Source organism: Microtus oregoni, unplaced genomic scaffold, assembly GCF_018167655.1.
Source record: "Microtus oregoni isolate MIOR12 unplaced genomic scaffold, Mior012 000009F_ref0000495, whole genome shotgun sequence".
Lineage (NCBI taxonomy): Eukaryota > Metazoa > Chordata > Mammalia > Rodentia > Cricetidae > Microtus > Microtus oregoni.
This window is the reverse complement of record NW_024543068.1, coordinates 39,732,053-39,748,664: the sequence shown is the minus strand read 5'-3', so window position 1 is coordinate 39,748,664 and position 16,612 is coordinate 39,732,053. Positions and strand designations below refer to the sequence as shown.

General features: G+C 40.1%; 1 protein-coding gene across 7 annotated transcripts in view; it reads left to right on the top strand.

The window, feature by feature from the left end:
* Positions 1-16,612, top strand: part of Npas3 (neuronal PAS domain protein 3) — an 812,903-nt gene that overhangs the window by 243,563 nt on the left and 552,728 nt on the right. For 5 of the 7 annotated variants that reach the window (XM_041658771.1, XM_041658769.1, XM_041658774.1 and 2 more), the window contains exons 3-4: positions 6,490-6,734; positions 6,846-6,896. In XM_041658771.1, coding sequence (XP_041514705.1) covers positions 6,490-6,734; positions 6,846-6,896 — 296 coding nt within the window. The remainder of the gene's footprint in view (positions 1-6,489; positions 6,735-6,845; positions 6,897-16,612) is intronic. The other 2 variants (XM_041658773.1, XM_041658772.1) reach the window with 1 other exon arrangement.

The following is a 16,612-nucleotide window of genomic DNA, read 5'->3' as shown; positions in this document are numbered from 1 at the left end:
TTCAAACATACACAAGACATTTTCTGAAGATGGGGGAAGGCGTTTGGATGAATGCCTTTAATTACTCTTTTGATCTACTTTACCACAAGTCAAAAGGGTCACGGTTATTCCATCAGAATATATCTTAGCTTAAAAACCATAAGCATGCCTTTTGGTTTGGATGCTTTATCAAATGTGAACAGCCACAGATTTTTTTTTTGACACTGTTTAAAAGCAATCCGTTTCTTATTTTCTTACATGTGGAAAAAATAATGGTCATTTCTCTTGTTAAATGAGAAAAATAAAGCATGAATGAAGGTCAAACTGATTTAGCACGTCAAACCGTCTTTGTCAGCCCAGCTTAATATCTCCTGAGTTTGTGGAACAAATGAAATCTTGCTGCTGTTCCACTTTGCTTCCAAACAACCATTACAACTGGTTTTATATATCATGTGTGCATCAGACCATCTCAGTGTGCATCTTCACTGACGTGTTGTGGCGGCGATGATCTACAGTGGCAATCTGCCATTTATATAAGGGCAAAATGTGCATCTATATTTAGTTGTGAAATTGGCCTATTATACTCGTGATGTTTACAGAGGCTAACGTAAATTAATGATGACAGCTAGGAGCAGTACACTAGTTAAGCAGCCGAGTTCTTACCTTGAACTTGAGGTTCCAGTCTTAACATCTAGTGTACACTTCCCGGCTGGCTTCACGTGGTAGAGAAAGATTTCTGAAATGATTACCTTCTCTTGAAGAATGTTAAAATAATCTGATTTGCGAGCGTCGTCGTTCGTGTTCCGGCCAAGCCATAGTTGTCTATCCACTTCTCAATTATACTACCTTGCGTTTACACTTATTCTCAGGATACACCAGAAGAGTTTCTATTCTGTGGCAAATTGATTTGCTTGACTTCGAATTCTATGTGATGTCAGGGTGGGGAGGGCTGTTTTTCCTAACAGTAATGAAGGAAGGGCCGAAAAGCTTATGGAATTGTCTAGTTTTTTTTTTTTTTTTTTTTTTTTCCCTGAGAAGGCTCCTCGTTCAGCTCCTGTCAGGGCAGGTGTAGGTACTGGAGTAGCTGTAGCTTCGCCATTAACTCGGACCAGAGTTCTGACAGGCGCACCGGTGTTCAAAGGTTCATGAGTTAAAATGCTGAAGCCTTTGATGAATTTTTGATGGCCGCATTTTTAATACGGGTCTGTCTTCTTCCTTTGAGGCTGCATGCCAGATTAATTGATAAATAGTAGGAGTCTGTAGTGCTGGCTTCTCCTAAGCAAAACAAGTAGGAAAATCCATAAAATCTTGCCTGTCTGGCTCCTTAGAAGTACCTTTTAAAGGCAAAATTTAAAGTTGTTTCTACCCCACCTGTCCTCCCCTACAGTGAGAGAACCAAACCCTGCCACATTTTTTTTTTTTTGTTTTAGAAAGACCAGATGTTAGGTTGTAAAACTTTTCAAAAGGTGTTTAGACTGAGGCTTGGTGGTTTGGTTTTCATGTGGAGGGATATCAGAGAATGTCAGTAGCAAAGGAGACCAACACATCTACATTACAAACCAGTCCGCAAAAGCATGGGTCTGAAGAGATGGCTGCAGCGGAAGGCAGCCTTTTCTTCCTGGGTTTCCCTGTTGATCTTCCAGGACTGTTGCGTACACTCTGGTTGTTGTGTCGTGGGCCTCTACGGATAGCCCATTGCATTAGTTTAGCAATAACTTTAGCCGTTTTAATGACTTTGAAGCCAAAAGAAATCAATTTTGCAAGGCTAATGTTGATCAGCCTCAAAAGATGCCATTTCTTTGTAATTTAATGAATAATCAATTCAAAGTTTTATCTTTCCCTGCAGTAGACGAGTAAGCCGAACATTGGCCTTTAGATACCGACAGTGCCTTTCTTCAGTTGTGGTTTGGTCTTCTAGTTCCTCAGCTTCTGTATTTAATCCAATCTCTCAGTTTGGCATGACCCTCAGCGAGGATGCTGAGGGGCAAAGCCTGTCAAATCACCACACTGCCTAGTGGTATGAGCTCTCCATGGTCCTGGATTTGACTCAGAGAAACCATTCAGATGTTGAGCTCTGGGGGATGTTTTGAAAGACAGTCTTCCTTTGAAGAGAACCTGTGTGTATTTTGTGATTTAAAATTACTATCACAATTTAAGATTTTTCCATACATATTTTTGATCTTCCGGGGTAATCTATTCTCTTCATAGTTATCTGCATGTTCATTTTTTTTAAAATAAACGAACAAAATTACTAATCCTGCAGCTGAAGACCATGTTTTTGTCTATCGAAAATGGCTGCTCATTATTCTATTCAGAAACTTTTTACAAACATCGACGCTTACATTATTAATTATACATGTGTACTTATTTATTTGAATACCTCATTAAGTATACCCGTGGCATATGATGGATAGGCCCTAAGAATAATAACTAACATACAGAAAAGAAAACTCAGTATCGGAAATAAAAGGGTATTGTTTTACCCACATTAGTGAAAGGAGTGTCTACATTAGAAATGAGCACTATAGATGTTCAAAGAATCAAACTATGTGAAATGAGATTAGATTTAATTTCGTTAAAATTTTACTTTATTTCTAACAGACACTTTATGAGACACATAGAAGTGTCATCCCATTTCACAGATGAGAAAACTCGAGGCATTAGAAGTGAGCTTTGCATAGTTAATAAGTAATTGAACAAAGATTATATAAACTATTCATCTGAGTGTCCTATGTTCTAACAAGGAGCTATAGGTTTTAGCCTTATTATTCTCCTTTTGGCTGGGGTAATTGCAGTCATTTGAAAATCTGAAAATCGCACATCTCTTGAAGAACGGACATATAAACACAACTTTGCATGTGATGTTTCGTGGAAAGATATATGTACCTGTGTGCTAAGGTGTTTGGAGCTTATTTGTTGGTGGTGATAATCTTGGCTGCAGATGATGGAGCAGTCAACAAAGAACATTGATATTGTCACAGTCTTTACTGAGGATGAATTGGTATTCGGTTTCTTCTACCCAGAATCAGATTGAGCATGGCAGAGCATTGGAAAGGTTATATCCAGAAAGACACACACACACACACACACACACACTATCTTTTGTATTTGAGAAATGCAGCCAAAATGTTTTGTCTAGAACAAAATATACAGAAGCAAAGTTTATTTTAAGATTTTAACATGGTCCTTAATTCAATTTGAGAACTGATTATAGCTAGGCTCTACTTCATAAAACCAAGCAAAAGATTAATCCGCAAGCTGTGTTATTGTCTTAAGATCTTTAGTTTCATCTATTATACCAGAGTTTCAACAGCCTTTATAATCCTTTGACTGTATTTTATTGCTGTTGCCCTCAAAACCAATTACTACTTATTATAGACACAGTGCTGTCATTCTGAAAGTCTTCTGAACTATGGTGCCTGCATAATGATGTGATGTGGGAGTCATGGAAACCCTTTATTAAGATAATGGCCAAGAACATGACTTCAGTGGGGGGGGGGTATATTGTGTGTTAGAGTTGAGGAAGTAGAGGTGAGAAAGTCGCAGAGAGAACAGGGAGGTAGGATGTGTGCTTCTGTGTGTATGTGTGTGTGTGAGAGAGAGGAAGACAGGGAGAGAAGGAGAGAGGGAGGGAGAAGGAGAGTGAGAGAGAAAGAGAGAGAGAGAGAGAGAGAGAGAGAGAGAGAGAGAGAAGAGTTTGTATCTTTTAGTAGCAATGCACTCTTCCCTGTGGCGGGAAATCGTTGCTCCCCTATCAACCCTTTGGAAGCTATTAGTTGATCTCTGAAATCTTACAGTTTGATCCTCCTTATGATATTTTTTTAGTGTTTTAATTAAACCCCGTCTTCATGTTTTACTTATTTATATTTTAGCATAGACAAAATATTAAAGCTATACGTATTTATAGGTACCCTGTATAATATTCAACACATGTAGGTATTGTATAATGTTTAAATCAGGTTGAACACTTATCTCTTTAAAACTTCATCATCTCTTTGGGGTGGAAACTTTCACTATCCTCTCTTCTGGTTTTTTATTGCACAGTATTCTGTCACCGTGTGTGCTCACACGCTGCGTGTGTGCAGCCTACCACTGTGATCTTTGTTTCCAGCCAGCTCTAACCTTGCCCATCCATCACCCTTTCCCTATTCATTTTCTCCTCTCCTCGCATCCCCAGCCCTCATGAGGATTAATTTTTTCCCTTGGTTTATTGACAAGCCTATTCATTAATATCAATTTCAGAATAATTGCTTAATCATCCACTTTGCTTTAGTTACATGGAAAAAATTCTAGTGTAAATATTAGGAATATTAATTAGATAATGAATGAATTCATTTATGATCATTTAGGTGACAAGGAAAATTACACATAACATCCATGTAAAACTACCTTCAAAATTGGCCTCCCCAATTATGGCCCAATTGTAAAATGAGTCACTGATCCCAAACTTGACCATAACAGGCATTATTGGCATGCACAGTTAAACAAAAAAAATCTTTTATTAATATATTAAAATTTTGAAATTTTCTTCTGAAAATTATGATACTTTTTTTTTTAAATTTATAAATGGTCATACTGGAAGTCTGGCATTCCCAGTGGCCAGCTGAACTCATATGTTATCTCGTAGCTAGGGCTGTTGACTTCCAGGTCCACTGGTTCTCCCCTGTCTTCTTCACTCACTGGAAGTCCCTTCCTCAGCCTTAGAGGACCTGAAATCCCCTGCTCTTGTGCTTCCCTTGGGCTCTCACTGCACCAAGAAAATGGCTTAACCCACCTCCTGGAGCAATGTTGAGTTCAAGTACATGAAGACAGCAACGCACTAAACTCCACCCACCACCCTGGCCCCGGCTCCACACATGTTGAAGAAAAACAGGGTGAAATCCATGGTATTGGCGGCACAGCCCACTTAGCCAATGTGAAATAAATTAGTTGCGCCATGTAAAAGGAGGCCTAAGATCCCCTGGTCTAAGATCTAAGCCTGGGTCCTAGTATACTTACACTATGTCAGATGGTAAAATATCTGTACCTGACGTAGCTTTCAATAAGCCAATAGTTAAACATGGTCAAGATGTTGGGAAGTATGTGGCATCGTATGTTTCCGAATAAAGTTACCATCCAAATCATACTGCAGAGCAAAGTTTCGTTACTTAAATGACTTAAAATAATAGCGTTATTTTTGTTATATATATATATATATATATTCATTTTTATATGTTATATATTATAAGCATATATGCTAGCTGGAATATTAACCTAGAAAGTGGCGTGATGTTTCTTAAATTATGTAAATTTTCTGTAAGATCTTTTGGGTTTATGGAGAGGATGAGTTTTTCCACTGTAAGCAATGCATGGCTGCTATAATGTGATCTGGCTTGTTATTCTCCAGTTTGTATTTATGGAGAGGGGAACCATACTGCTGAAACCATTCTGAATATTCCTCTGAACTTCCTTCCTTGTTGCTCTTTTTATTTAATGGGAATCCACGATGTGGATTTAAACATTTAAAATGTCCCCATTCAGTAGTGCAGATACTCACCAGTTATTTTATGAGTTCCTTGGTGCTGTAAATAAACCCAGTTAGCCATCACTGGGGTCTGAGCTTGCACGCATTGCTCATCAGAAGCAAAGCAGTGAGCATGCCTTGGAGGAGACGCTCGCACACAGCTTCAGCTGTGCCAAATCCTGCCCTCAGCAACGTGAGCACACTTCAAACAGAAATGCACATGAATAGTTAAAGGAAAATTCTGGATCCAACCTGTTGCCTCTTCTGTGCAGCAATGTGTCTATAATGTCTATAAATTTTAATAAGCCAGACAGAGCTTATCTTTCGGCATAAAACCCAAGTTATCATGAGGTTTGGCTTTGGGTGAGGGCAGTGTATTCTCTGGCATCCCAGAATCTGTCCCTATGCTAATGCAGGCCAGTTTATACAAAATTATAGTATCCTCTCATCAAGTGGGCATCATATTCAGTGTGTTTTCTTCTTCATGGGACTGGAAGCATGAAAATCCTTGAAGAGGAACAGGAACACTGGAGCAGCATCTTTGTTGACCCTGCCAGAGTGACTTCTATCCCTGTTTCCCTTTGCTCTACAAAATGATGGTGGAAACAAAAATTACAAAGTCTTTGCCGTAATGGTTAAAGATGCCCCTGGCAGCAGAAGTTAAATGAGAACTGGTCTAGGAGCATGTGCCACACGAGCTGAGTCTTAAATTTGTTATGGTTATAACATCATGCCTCGCTTGTAAGCCCTGTGTCTTAGAAACAGGCTGTGTATCCCAGTGCATGGGCAGCTGGAGGAGGGAAATGCTGTCACAAACAAGACACAATTTTATTAGTCATACCTGGATTTGTGACAAGAGGGGGACCACGGACATTACTTGAAAGTCATCTAGCTGTTGCTCTTGAATTCTGGACTCGTTTTTGGTATATTTGGGGTGGCAAGGTGATAGACTATAAAGAACATAATCCCATATTCTAAACAAGCCCTTCCCTCCTTTTTGCTTTCAGTTTACAAGCACTGAGAAAGGAGAAATCCAGAGACGCTGCTCGCTCCCGCCGGGGGAAGGAAAATTTCGAGTTCTATGAATTGGCCAAGTTGTTGCCTCTCCCAGCAGCCATCACCAGCCAGCTTGACAAGGCATCCATCATCCGACTCACAATCAGCTATCTCAAAATGAGGGACTTTGCCAACCAAGGGGACCCTCCGTGGAACTTGAGGATGGAAGGCCCGCCCCCGAACACCTCAGTGAAAGGTAGGTTGTTGGCCACTGTGTTGTATGCATTATGGTGGTCTGTGGCTGTCTCTGGAATGAAATGTTCATCAGCATCCTTTCTTCTTTTCCTGCATATCAAATCCTTTAAAGGGATACAAATGTGGAAATCTGAACTCTGCATGAGAAAGACACCATGCGAAGGTGAAATAAATCTCTTCTATTTCTATTTGATTTTCAAAAAGTCTGTGCGCCTTTGACATAATATAGATTGTGTAGGAGTCAGGATGGAATAATTTGCATAATGTGTTCTAATTTATGGTGTACAGATATGTGTACCTTCTTGCCATTGCCATGTGGGGATGTGGGTTAATAGGTGGAGCTAATGTGCTTTGTGTTAAGCAAACAAAGATAGGAACAGAGCAAGGCCTTACCAGAACAGGTGTTCTTGAATTAATGATTTAATTGACCCTGAAAATCAATCCATATATTAAATTTTCATGTTTCTCTATGGACACATTGATTTAAGGTTATGAATATAAACATATATTTGTTCTTCAAATCCTTGACATCGTTTCTCTTAAAATTATTTTCAAATGGTTGTCCTGTCCTTTCGATGCTTAAATTTCAGGATTTTCTTGTTTGTTCCTGAAACCCCTAAAACTTGATGGCATTTTAGCATTCAAATATGTATGAATTAATTGATGTGTATGTGGTATTGACCATTGGTTTTTTTCTCTTTCTTTCTTCCTTCCTTTCTTTCTTTTTTTTTCTTTCTTTCTTTCTTTCTTTCTTTCTCTTTTTTTTTAAAGACAGGGTTTCTCTATAACTTTGGAGCCTGTCCTGGAACTCTGTAAACCAGGCTGGCCATGAACTCACAGAGATCCTTCTGCCTCTGCTTCCTGAGTGCTGGGATTAAAGGTGTGTGCCACCACTGCCTGGCTGATTTTCTTTTCTTATGGGCATGTCATTCATAGCGGATGACCTAAAATCTTGAGATTTCCCGAGTCCTCATGTTCTCACCTTGTATGTAGAACCTTTTCAAGCATGGTATAGAAATGGACTATTTAGAGAGGTATACATAATCTCTTCTGAGGGAGAAAGGCAAATGAGCTTCTTTTCCTTGAGGTTTATTTTTATTATATTAATTATGTATATGTATAGTGTCTGTGTGGGGCTGTGTGCATGTGAGTGTGGTGTCCTTGGAGGATGGAAGCATTGGATCTCCCTGGAGCTGGAGTTACTTACAGAGGATTGTAAGTTGCCCAATGTGCTGGGAGCCAAGCCCCAGGTCCTTAACGGGCAAGTCCTCTCTAGCCCCATTTTCTTGGGGTTTCAGGGAAGTAGGTCAGGAGGAGGCAGTCTCACTATGTAGCTCTAACTTGTCTTTAACTCACTGTGTAGACCAGGCTAGCTTCAGACCCTGCCTACCAAGTACTGCTAGTAAAGGCATCTGCCTCCATGTCCATCCAAAATAATCCTCAGGTGATTTTGGACTGCCACCTACCTCTGGAAAAGTCCTTGTAGCCTTAACTGTGTTTGGGAAGTTTTGGAAAGTGTACTAGCAGATGGATTCTGATCAAACCAAAGGATCAGAAGCTGTGACTGTCACTGCATGCCAAGAGTTGCAATCATATGTATGTGTGGACCACTTAGTTTGAAAATTCATAATCATAAGCTATAAACTTAGAAGCTCTCTAGTACTCAGAGTACCAACATGATGCCCCCATGAGAAAGCTTTGCTGTGTACCTGTATGAAATTACTAAAAATAGTATATAAACTTATCTCAGTGTGGTATGCAAATGAATTTTGTGCATAGACATGTCTCCTTTCTTTAAGATAGTTCATATATATATGCAAGCATCCCAAAGTCTGAAATCTGTGACATTTCTAGCTGCCAACATTATGGATAAGGGAGACAAACTCTACCTGGACTTAAAAACTGTGCTCATGGAAGTAATTCTGAGTGTGTCAGCCCCATGTCCAGGAATAATTGCCTAATACAGTAATCTCTATGGTTTATTTGTGTCATTTTTTCTTATTAATTTGTTGTTGTTGTTTGTTTTGCTTTTTTTTTGTTTTCTTTTGAAGTTGGATGGGCAGGAAGGTGGTGAGAATCTGACAGGGGTTGGGGAAGGAAAAATGTGATCAAGATATAAGAAAAAAATTAAAGAACAAAAGGAATTGTGCTCTGGTTGTGAGAAGAAGGATAGAATTCAGATTCCTTCATGTTGTTTATTCTAGAACAGAATTGACATACTTTTTTTTTTAATAAAGGACCTTAGAGTAAATATTTTTGGTATTGGAATCCACTAAGTCCACGAGATCAGGACACAGACAATATGTAAAGGCATAAATGTGGCTTGTTCCAGTAAAACTGTATTTACAGGCCACACATCAGCCTCCACTCAGTGGGGCTCACCAGTCACAGTTTGTAGACCAGTGACCGAGTCCATGCTGTTCAAAGTCTGAAGAGCGCACACCCAAGGCACCTCTCATGGATAGGATGTCAACATGAAAAAGATGAAAGTACATTTCTGTTGGCTGTTCTGCCTTGGCCAATGTAGATATCAACTTGGTGATACACCATGGCATGTTCTAGATACCAAAATAGCTCTGAAATTTCAAAAAGATGTACATATAATTCTAGTACATTTATGTCAGATATACTGTTTGCTCCAGTTCAGATGTGGCTAGCTTCATGCTTCCTTAGAACCATCTAAAAGGAACTGATAAGTTCAGTGAGTCAGAAAGCATACAATGTGAAAACACATTATTTAATTTGATATAAGTTGATAGACTGAACTTATATTTATTTGTTTAGCCTAATTATAATTTGCTTCCATATTGAAAGAATTTAAATTGAAAAAGCCTCACTTGGTAGGGATGGCTGCCAATATAGCAAGAGAATGAGGGCTGTATTGTCTGTCCACTAAGTTCTGGTGTGATGAGACAACTTCTGTTCGGAACTGTGGTCTTTTCCAGATGTAAACCTTTGGATCATATAGACATGTTGACTTATTTTACTTGGATGAGAGAGGAGTTTACAGTGAACGGTTGGTTAGCAGATCTAAGAGCAGACCCTATTTTCTTACCTTCCATATCATTGCTGGGAACAATATTCATTTTGTGTCATCCATAGCAAACATTCCAGGGAGGATTTTGTCAGGCTTAGACTATCACTACTAATGGATTTCTTTCACTGTTATGGTTAAGAGATAACAGATATTCTTAGTTAATGATGATGTAAGAGCATGAAAATTGATACATGTAGATGGAAGTTTCTGTTCCACCTGGTCCCACAGCTGTTCAGTCCCAAATAAACACACAGAGGCTTATATTAATCGTAAACTGTTTGGTCTATTGCTCAGGCTTATTACTAACTAGCTCTTACAACTTATATTGACCCATAGTTCTTATCTGTGTTTAGCCACATGACTTGGTAATTTTTCTTAGTAAGGCATTTTCGTCTTGCTTCCTCTGTGTCTGACTGGCGACTGTGCCTTTCCTCTTCCCAGAATTCTCTTAGTGTGGTCATTTCATCTATACTTCCTGCCTGGATACTGGCCAATCAGTGTTTTATTAAACCAATACAAGTGACAAATCTTTACAGTGTACAAGAGCATCATCCCCCAGCAGATACGTGTTCATTGCTAGTAAACAGGCAATAGGCTGGGACCGAAGCTAGAAGCTCAAGTGAGTCTACCCTATCTGCTCGGGCTCACAAGTGTTCCCTGGATGCAGGAGCCCTCTCTGCAAGCCGGCTCTGCAATAGACTATGTGCACAGCTTACTGCTTTATTCTGTCTCTTTAGTGCAAAACTGCTACTCATTCTGATCAAACAGTCATGAAACAACAACATCAAAAGAAATTCATTTTAATTTATTAAGGTCTTCTATGTTGTGCCCTTGAAGAAGTTCGTATGGATAAACAAGCTTATATAAATAGCCTGCAGCATCCTGTGAAGTGCAGTTCATAATCCAACAATAAAACAGACAGACATTATACTTTGAGCCTCTCCAAACAGCCTCTTGAATAAACCTAAAGGCATTTTGAAATTTATATGAAAAGTACTCACACTGGGTAGGCAACAGTTTTTAATGTGATGAGTTGATCATGCTAATAATTAAATTTCAAAGCCAAAATTTAAATTTGTCCCACACAACTCCATCGAATTTTAATCATTTTAATTTGCTGCTTCCCGAAAGGTCTTTCACTCTGCCCTGCATTCATCACATCTTTTCTTAGCAGTCTACAAAGGTTGATGAGTTTGTTGTGTGGTGCCCATTGTATACAGATTATTACAAGGTACGCTAGCAGGGAGAACACTCAGGTGACAGTGTGGAATATGTCCTGAGTCAATTGCCTCATGGAAATGATATGTTAAGCAATTGGGATGCAACAGATAGTTTTTTTCTATTATTTTAGAAATATCTGTATTGTTAGAGTACAGATCAAATCTACAATGAACATTATGCATTATTCACGAAATGACCAGGCATTCTCAGCAGTGTTTCAGCTGAATAACTGATGATTGTAACCTTTAAAGAAATCTCATTGTGGTGACTGTTGGTAAATCACTTCCCCATTCATAGTAATCTCTATTTAGAGGCTATCTAGAAGCCATTACATCTTTTATTAATCTTAAAAGCAATAGCTGCTGATTTGACATTTACTAAAACTAGATAAATTTTCTGTCTTTCTAATATCATGGACTTCAGTCAATTTTTGGAGTATGTCTCCTGCAACTCGATTAATGTGGGACTATTTGCCATTGTACACCTAAGTTCTATTTCAATTTAAACATTACAGATTTTAAATGGTAATTTGCCTGTGTGTACGGCAGCTGGTGATGCTGAATACGTAAAATATACGACAGCCTCGGTTTCTACAGAGGAGCAATGGAAAAACACACAGGACAACTGCTGATTAAAACCAAGGGAGACCCTAGGGAGGAAGAGCTTTTCTATCTTTATAAAATTTAACTTCACTGAAAGGCTGAAGAGATGCTTCATCAGTGAGGAGCCCTTGCTTGCTCTTGCTGAGGACCCAGTTTGGTTCCCAGGACCCACATGGCAGCTTGTAACCATCTTTAACTCCAGTCCTAGGGGGTGGGGAGGAGGCAACACCCTCTTTTTGCCTGCATGTGAGCCAGGCATGCATGTGTTGTACAGACATGTGTAAGATAAAAAATAATGTAAAAACTCTAATTCATTGTTTCAGGATCTATTGGAAATGAAGCTGTGGCTGTTTCTGGGCAGAGAGAGGGGCAGGGCTCTGTTTAAGCATGGTGTGTCTGTCCTTATTCAGTTGCCACTCTCATGCATGAACCATGGTGCTAAGCATCCTCATTTCCCGTAATCATGTAAGGTGTTGGGTGCAGGTTCACCTCCTGATGGACATTAATTTTCTGCTATGATGGTGGTTCCCTTAAGTCAGGGAACATTTTATAAAGTATATTTTGTTTGGGGAAGGAATGGGGCTTCTCAGATGATCTGAATGATAGATCTTGGTACAAATAGCTGGGAAGCCTTTCCAGGTCCTGCCCTGGCATTTTCCTGGGGGCTGGCAATGCCTTTGCTTCTAGCAGGTACAATGCTTTGAGGCAAGGTGCGCATTCCCCTTCCTCAGAAACCTTGCAAGATGAACACCGTTTTGTTACTCTACACTCAGTCGATAGCATGCCTTGTTTCCTTTCAGATAGGCGAGCAGTTTAGGACCAAGGTTGAATTCCATTCCTGTTACATTTGAGTAGATGCTTCCTTAGAGCTAGACAAATAAGTTTGGAAATGGAAACTTGGTGCTTACTTGGCTCTTGTCCTTGCCCCATTATACTCGGGAGGTTGGGGGACTCACGTTGGTACCTAGTTCTATCTGCCTCAATCCAAAATCACTTGTAGCCCCGATGGAGACCTGTCCAGAGGCCTATCTGCTACTACTTATTGCTCTTTGTTTGAGCATTGTGTGCTGGGTCTGAGTAGCTCATGGAAATACAATATTGTGTAATTGTTATTCTTGGATATACATCCAGGAAGTCTTGTTAGTGACACGACCCTGTTCTTTTTTATATGTATCTAAAGTTCCTGTTTCTGAGAGGACATCATGTAAGGGCTAATCTTTAATATGATTTCTCAATTGGACAAACAGTATGTATATTGTCCTGCTTGTCCAGGTCTATCTTCTCAAAGTGGGAAGAGCAGGCTTTCAGACAAATGGGGCCTTACTGATGGCAGGATATGTCCCTGAAGTTCTTTTGGATTTCACACTATCATGAAACATTTTCATATGTCTACATGTGTGGGCTGTGATGTGTGGAATTATGGCATAATCTAGCATAATGATATTATATGGTATTGCTAAGTTTTTTGTTTGCCACAAAGAAACATGTCTAAGACACAGATACATGATAAAGCCACTGGAATTACCAGATTGCTCTACCCCATTGTGTTAGTTCTTGTCCCCTATTTTGTCTTCTGGACTTGGCTTTCTTTTTTGCCAAAAGGAAAATTTGATATTTGGAGATGCTTTTCTAGAAATATGAATACAAGAATCATCTCATTTTTCTTCTAGCCATATCCAATGCTGCAAGCCATGCATGGGTGTTTTATGTATTTCACCGTTAGACCAAATGCCCTCTCTCTGAAACACACATACAACACGCGGGCATGCAGGCACATGCACACACACACACACACACACACACACACACACAACTACCTTTCTCTCATCCAGGACAAGTGCCATGGCTAGCATCCCTATAACAAAAGACAAGCTAACAAAAGAACATTAGAACACATTCATTTAACCAAATTTTATGTGACCTTGGAAACTGTCAGTAAAGAAGACCTGATACAGAAGATAATATGCTCTCACACCCAGGCTCCGTGAAGATGGGACAGCACTCACAGATGTAGCAAGATGGAAGCATCTGTAATAGGAAGAGGGACGTGCCTTACTTTTTAGATTCTTCTGAATTCTCCTGAGCCCATCTGTTGAGCAAAGGGCACAGGGAAAGACACCTGCCACTAAGAGTCTTTTGGGCCAGAGAGGGACCGAAGGTCAGAGAGAACACGTGGTTTCCCAGGCTCTGCTAATCTACTTTGCACTGATGTTCTGTACTCCCTACGCCTGGGGGTCTGGTGCGCTCCAGTTCAGTGTTTGAAACCCAGATCGGATGTCCGATGAAGGTGCAAAATTGTCTTCTTCCTGGGTCATCAGCTGTTTCTGTGAAGCCCACTTACATTCTTCTGTTGCTTTGCTCTCAGCCCCTTTACCTGCCTGTGAGTTGAGGCATGAGCTCATTGGCAGCATGGAAGTTTGTACCTAGAAGGGTGGTAAATACTGTTAAGGAATTGAATGGTGAAGATTTCTGTTTCCGGATTGAAGTAACAGCAGGGTAACACTATGCTTGAGTGGGGGCAGGTCATAAAACTGCAAGAAGGAAGAGTAGACAAACTGGAGGGGGGATGATGAGGATGGTGTGGAATCAAAGGAAAAGTGGAGAGGTGTGGCGCAGGCCTGAAAAGTAGAGGTCCCGGTCCCATAGGCCCACTCTCAGATGTAGAAAACGGAATTGAAGATGCCAGCCCTCGAGTGCGGCGTGTAACTGCAGTCTGGCCGGCAGATTTCGGCCTGTCTTGTCTCATCATGCCTTTTCGTGCTCCACCGTGGAGGGTTCACATTTCCTAGAGAAAGAAAAGGAAATCAGGAAATAATGAGACGACAGCTTTTCACAAAACTTAACAAGCCGTGGACCTCTGCTGTAAAACCTTCTGGAGGAGAGTTCAGGTTTCTGCTCCTTGTTTCTGGTCAGTGATCCTGGCCTGGATGATTACTTACTTTCTAATCCTGAGCCCGAGTTCTATAGAAACAATTTAGCAATTAGTAGCTAGAATTAGATTCTTCTGAGATGGCTCAGGTTTCTCAAAGCAGACTATTAATAGTATCACCACCCTTATGCATTCACTCTCTATACGCTGCTAATATTTCTGTCTTTCATTTTTCCCTTATTCCCCTCAACATGTTGTGACTCTATTAGGTTTTGGACTCAAAAAAAATAGACCATCACACATGCGCAGACACACTTGCATGCTTTTGTACATGCTGCATGCAGGCACAAGCACACATGCACACAAACGTGCACACTCACGCACACACACATTTTCTCACTGAAATCTTCCACTTCTGTTGTAACCCCTGAGACTTGACTGTGTGTAATCATTACAAATAAGAGCCGGAAAACAAAGCACAGGATCTTGTGACAGTGTTGACATTGGCAGACTGGGACTCTGGAACTTTATATACTTGGTATTTGCTGTTATGTTCTTTACGGCACACACTTGTATTCTTTACCACACCCAACTTACTCTGAAAAAAATCTCCTGGTTCCTGTTAATGTAATGTGTCAGTCCTGGTGCCCTGTGGCACTATATTATGCTGTGTGGCATCCGCCTATTTAGGGCTTTCACGTCTGCGTGCTCTGTTCTTCAGGACTGGAAGTCTTTGATATGCTTTTGTTAGCCCTATAACCTCTTGCAAAGCATAATATATAGTTCCAGCACTCTGCGGATAACAATATTTCATGAGCGCAGCCAAGAGTCACCTCTGACTGCTATAGATGATTGAAATTGTCCTATGGCTTTAATTTCCCGAAACTGCTTCCTGGATACTGTGCATAAGTCCTAGGTGTGCCTTAATAAACACGTGGTGACCTCTACCTGTGAAAACGAATGTGGCTTTGAATACTGATTGGCTGCAGCTTTTTGACATCCACTCTGAGTCAGTTTTATGTTCGTAAATGCCAGAAGCTGAGCCAGAAAGGAAGGCAAAGAGAATCTTTGCTTGAAAGCCATACTTCTATCTCCTTGTTGTTTTGATAAAGAAAAGAAAAAAGAAAGAAAAGAAAATTGAGAGAATATATAGAGAAAGTCAATGACAAAAGGAAGTGATTCGTTCTCAGCTACCTATAGCTCTTTGTGTACTGTGGGACCCCATGAAGTTTCCACCCTCTGGGTGTTAGCATGTCTATCAGTGCCGTTATTTTAGTCTTATTTGGGCAGCCATATTGTTGTGGTGACATGTAAGTTGTCGTTTCTAGGAGGTGCAGTCTCACTGTAGACTTCCAGGACCTCTGGCTCCCAACTCCCCACCCCTAACACACAATTTTCTCTCTGTCTTAGCTACAGAAGTTGCATTATGGATAAATCTATTGTGGCATGGTATCTTTTAATCAGTTATCTGTTGTATTTGTGACTTCTGAGAGAGGAAAGGTTAGTCTTTTGCTGGGATGATACCCTAGATTATCCAATACCAAGAGGTCATACCTGAAAAAAAATATGCAATACTAACTGGACTCAGCAATTATTTTTCATGTATCTGTATATGCATGTAAATGTAGCAGTAATCAGAGGAAAGAGGAAAAAAGTTGGTAGCAGAATTTGAAGTCTTCGGAATCCCGCTCAGTATGTTCTCCTGAAGGATAGAAACCTTCTGTTTTACCTTGTGATAACTCATTGACTTCCTCTCGCTACACTCACAGTGCATGTGTACTTATAGGGCTCATGTGTGTGCCTGTGGTTTAGCCCATAGATGGCCAATTCTGTGTATGACATCAGAGTAGATGAGGACAGTGATACTTTCATTTATTTTTAAAAATTATCCATTCTTGTAGGGTCCTGGTGACAATTATACAAGATTGATTCATGTTTAAATGTGTAATAATGACAAGTTATGACCTGGGATGTATTTCTAATGCAATATTCAGAGTTGATGTGCTAAGATACCTGCATCTTATGATAATCAGTAAAGAAACTGTGCCCCAGCCAGAGGTGTGGTATTGGCATGTACTGTAAGGTATTAACCATGGCTGTATAAATTTTTCTGCATTTGAAGTGGCTTAGCTTATTTCAGCTGCTTTTAC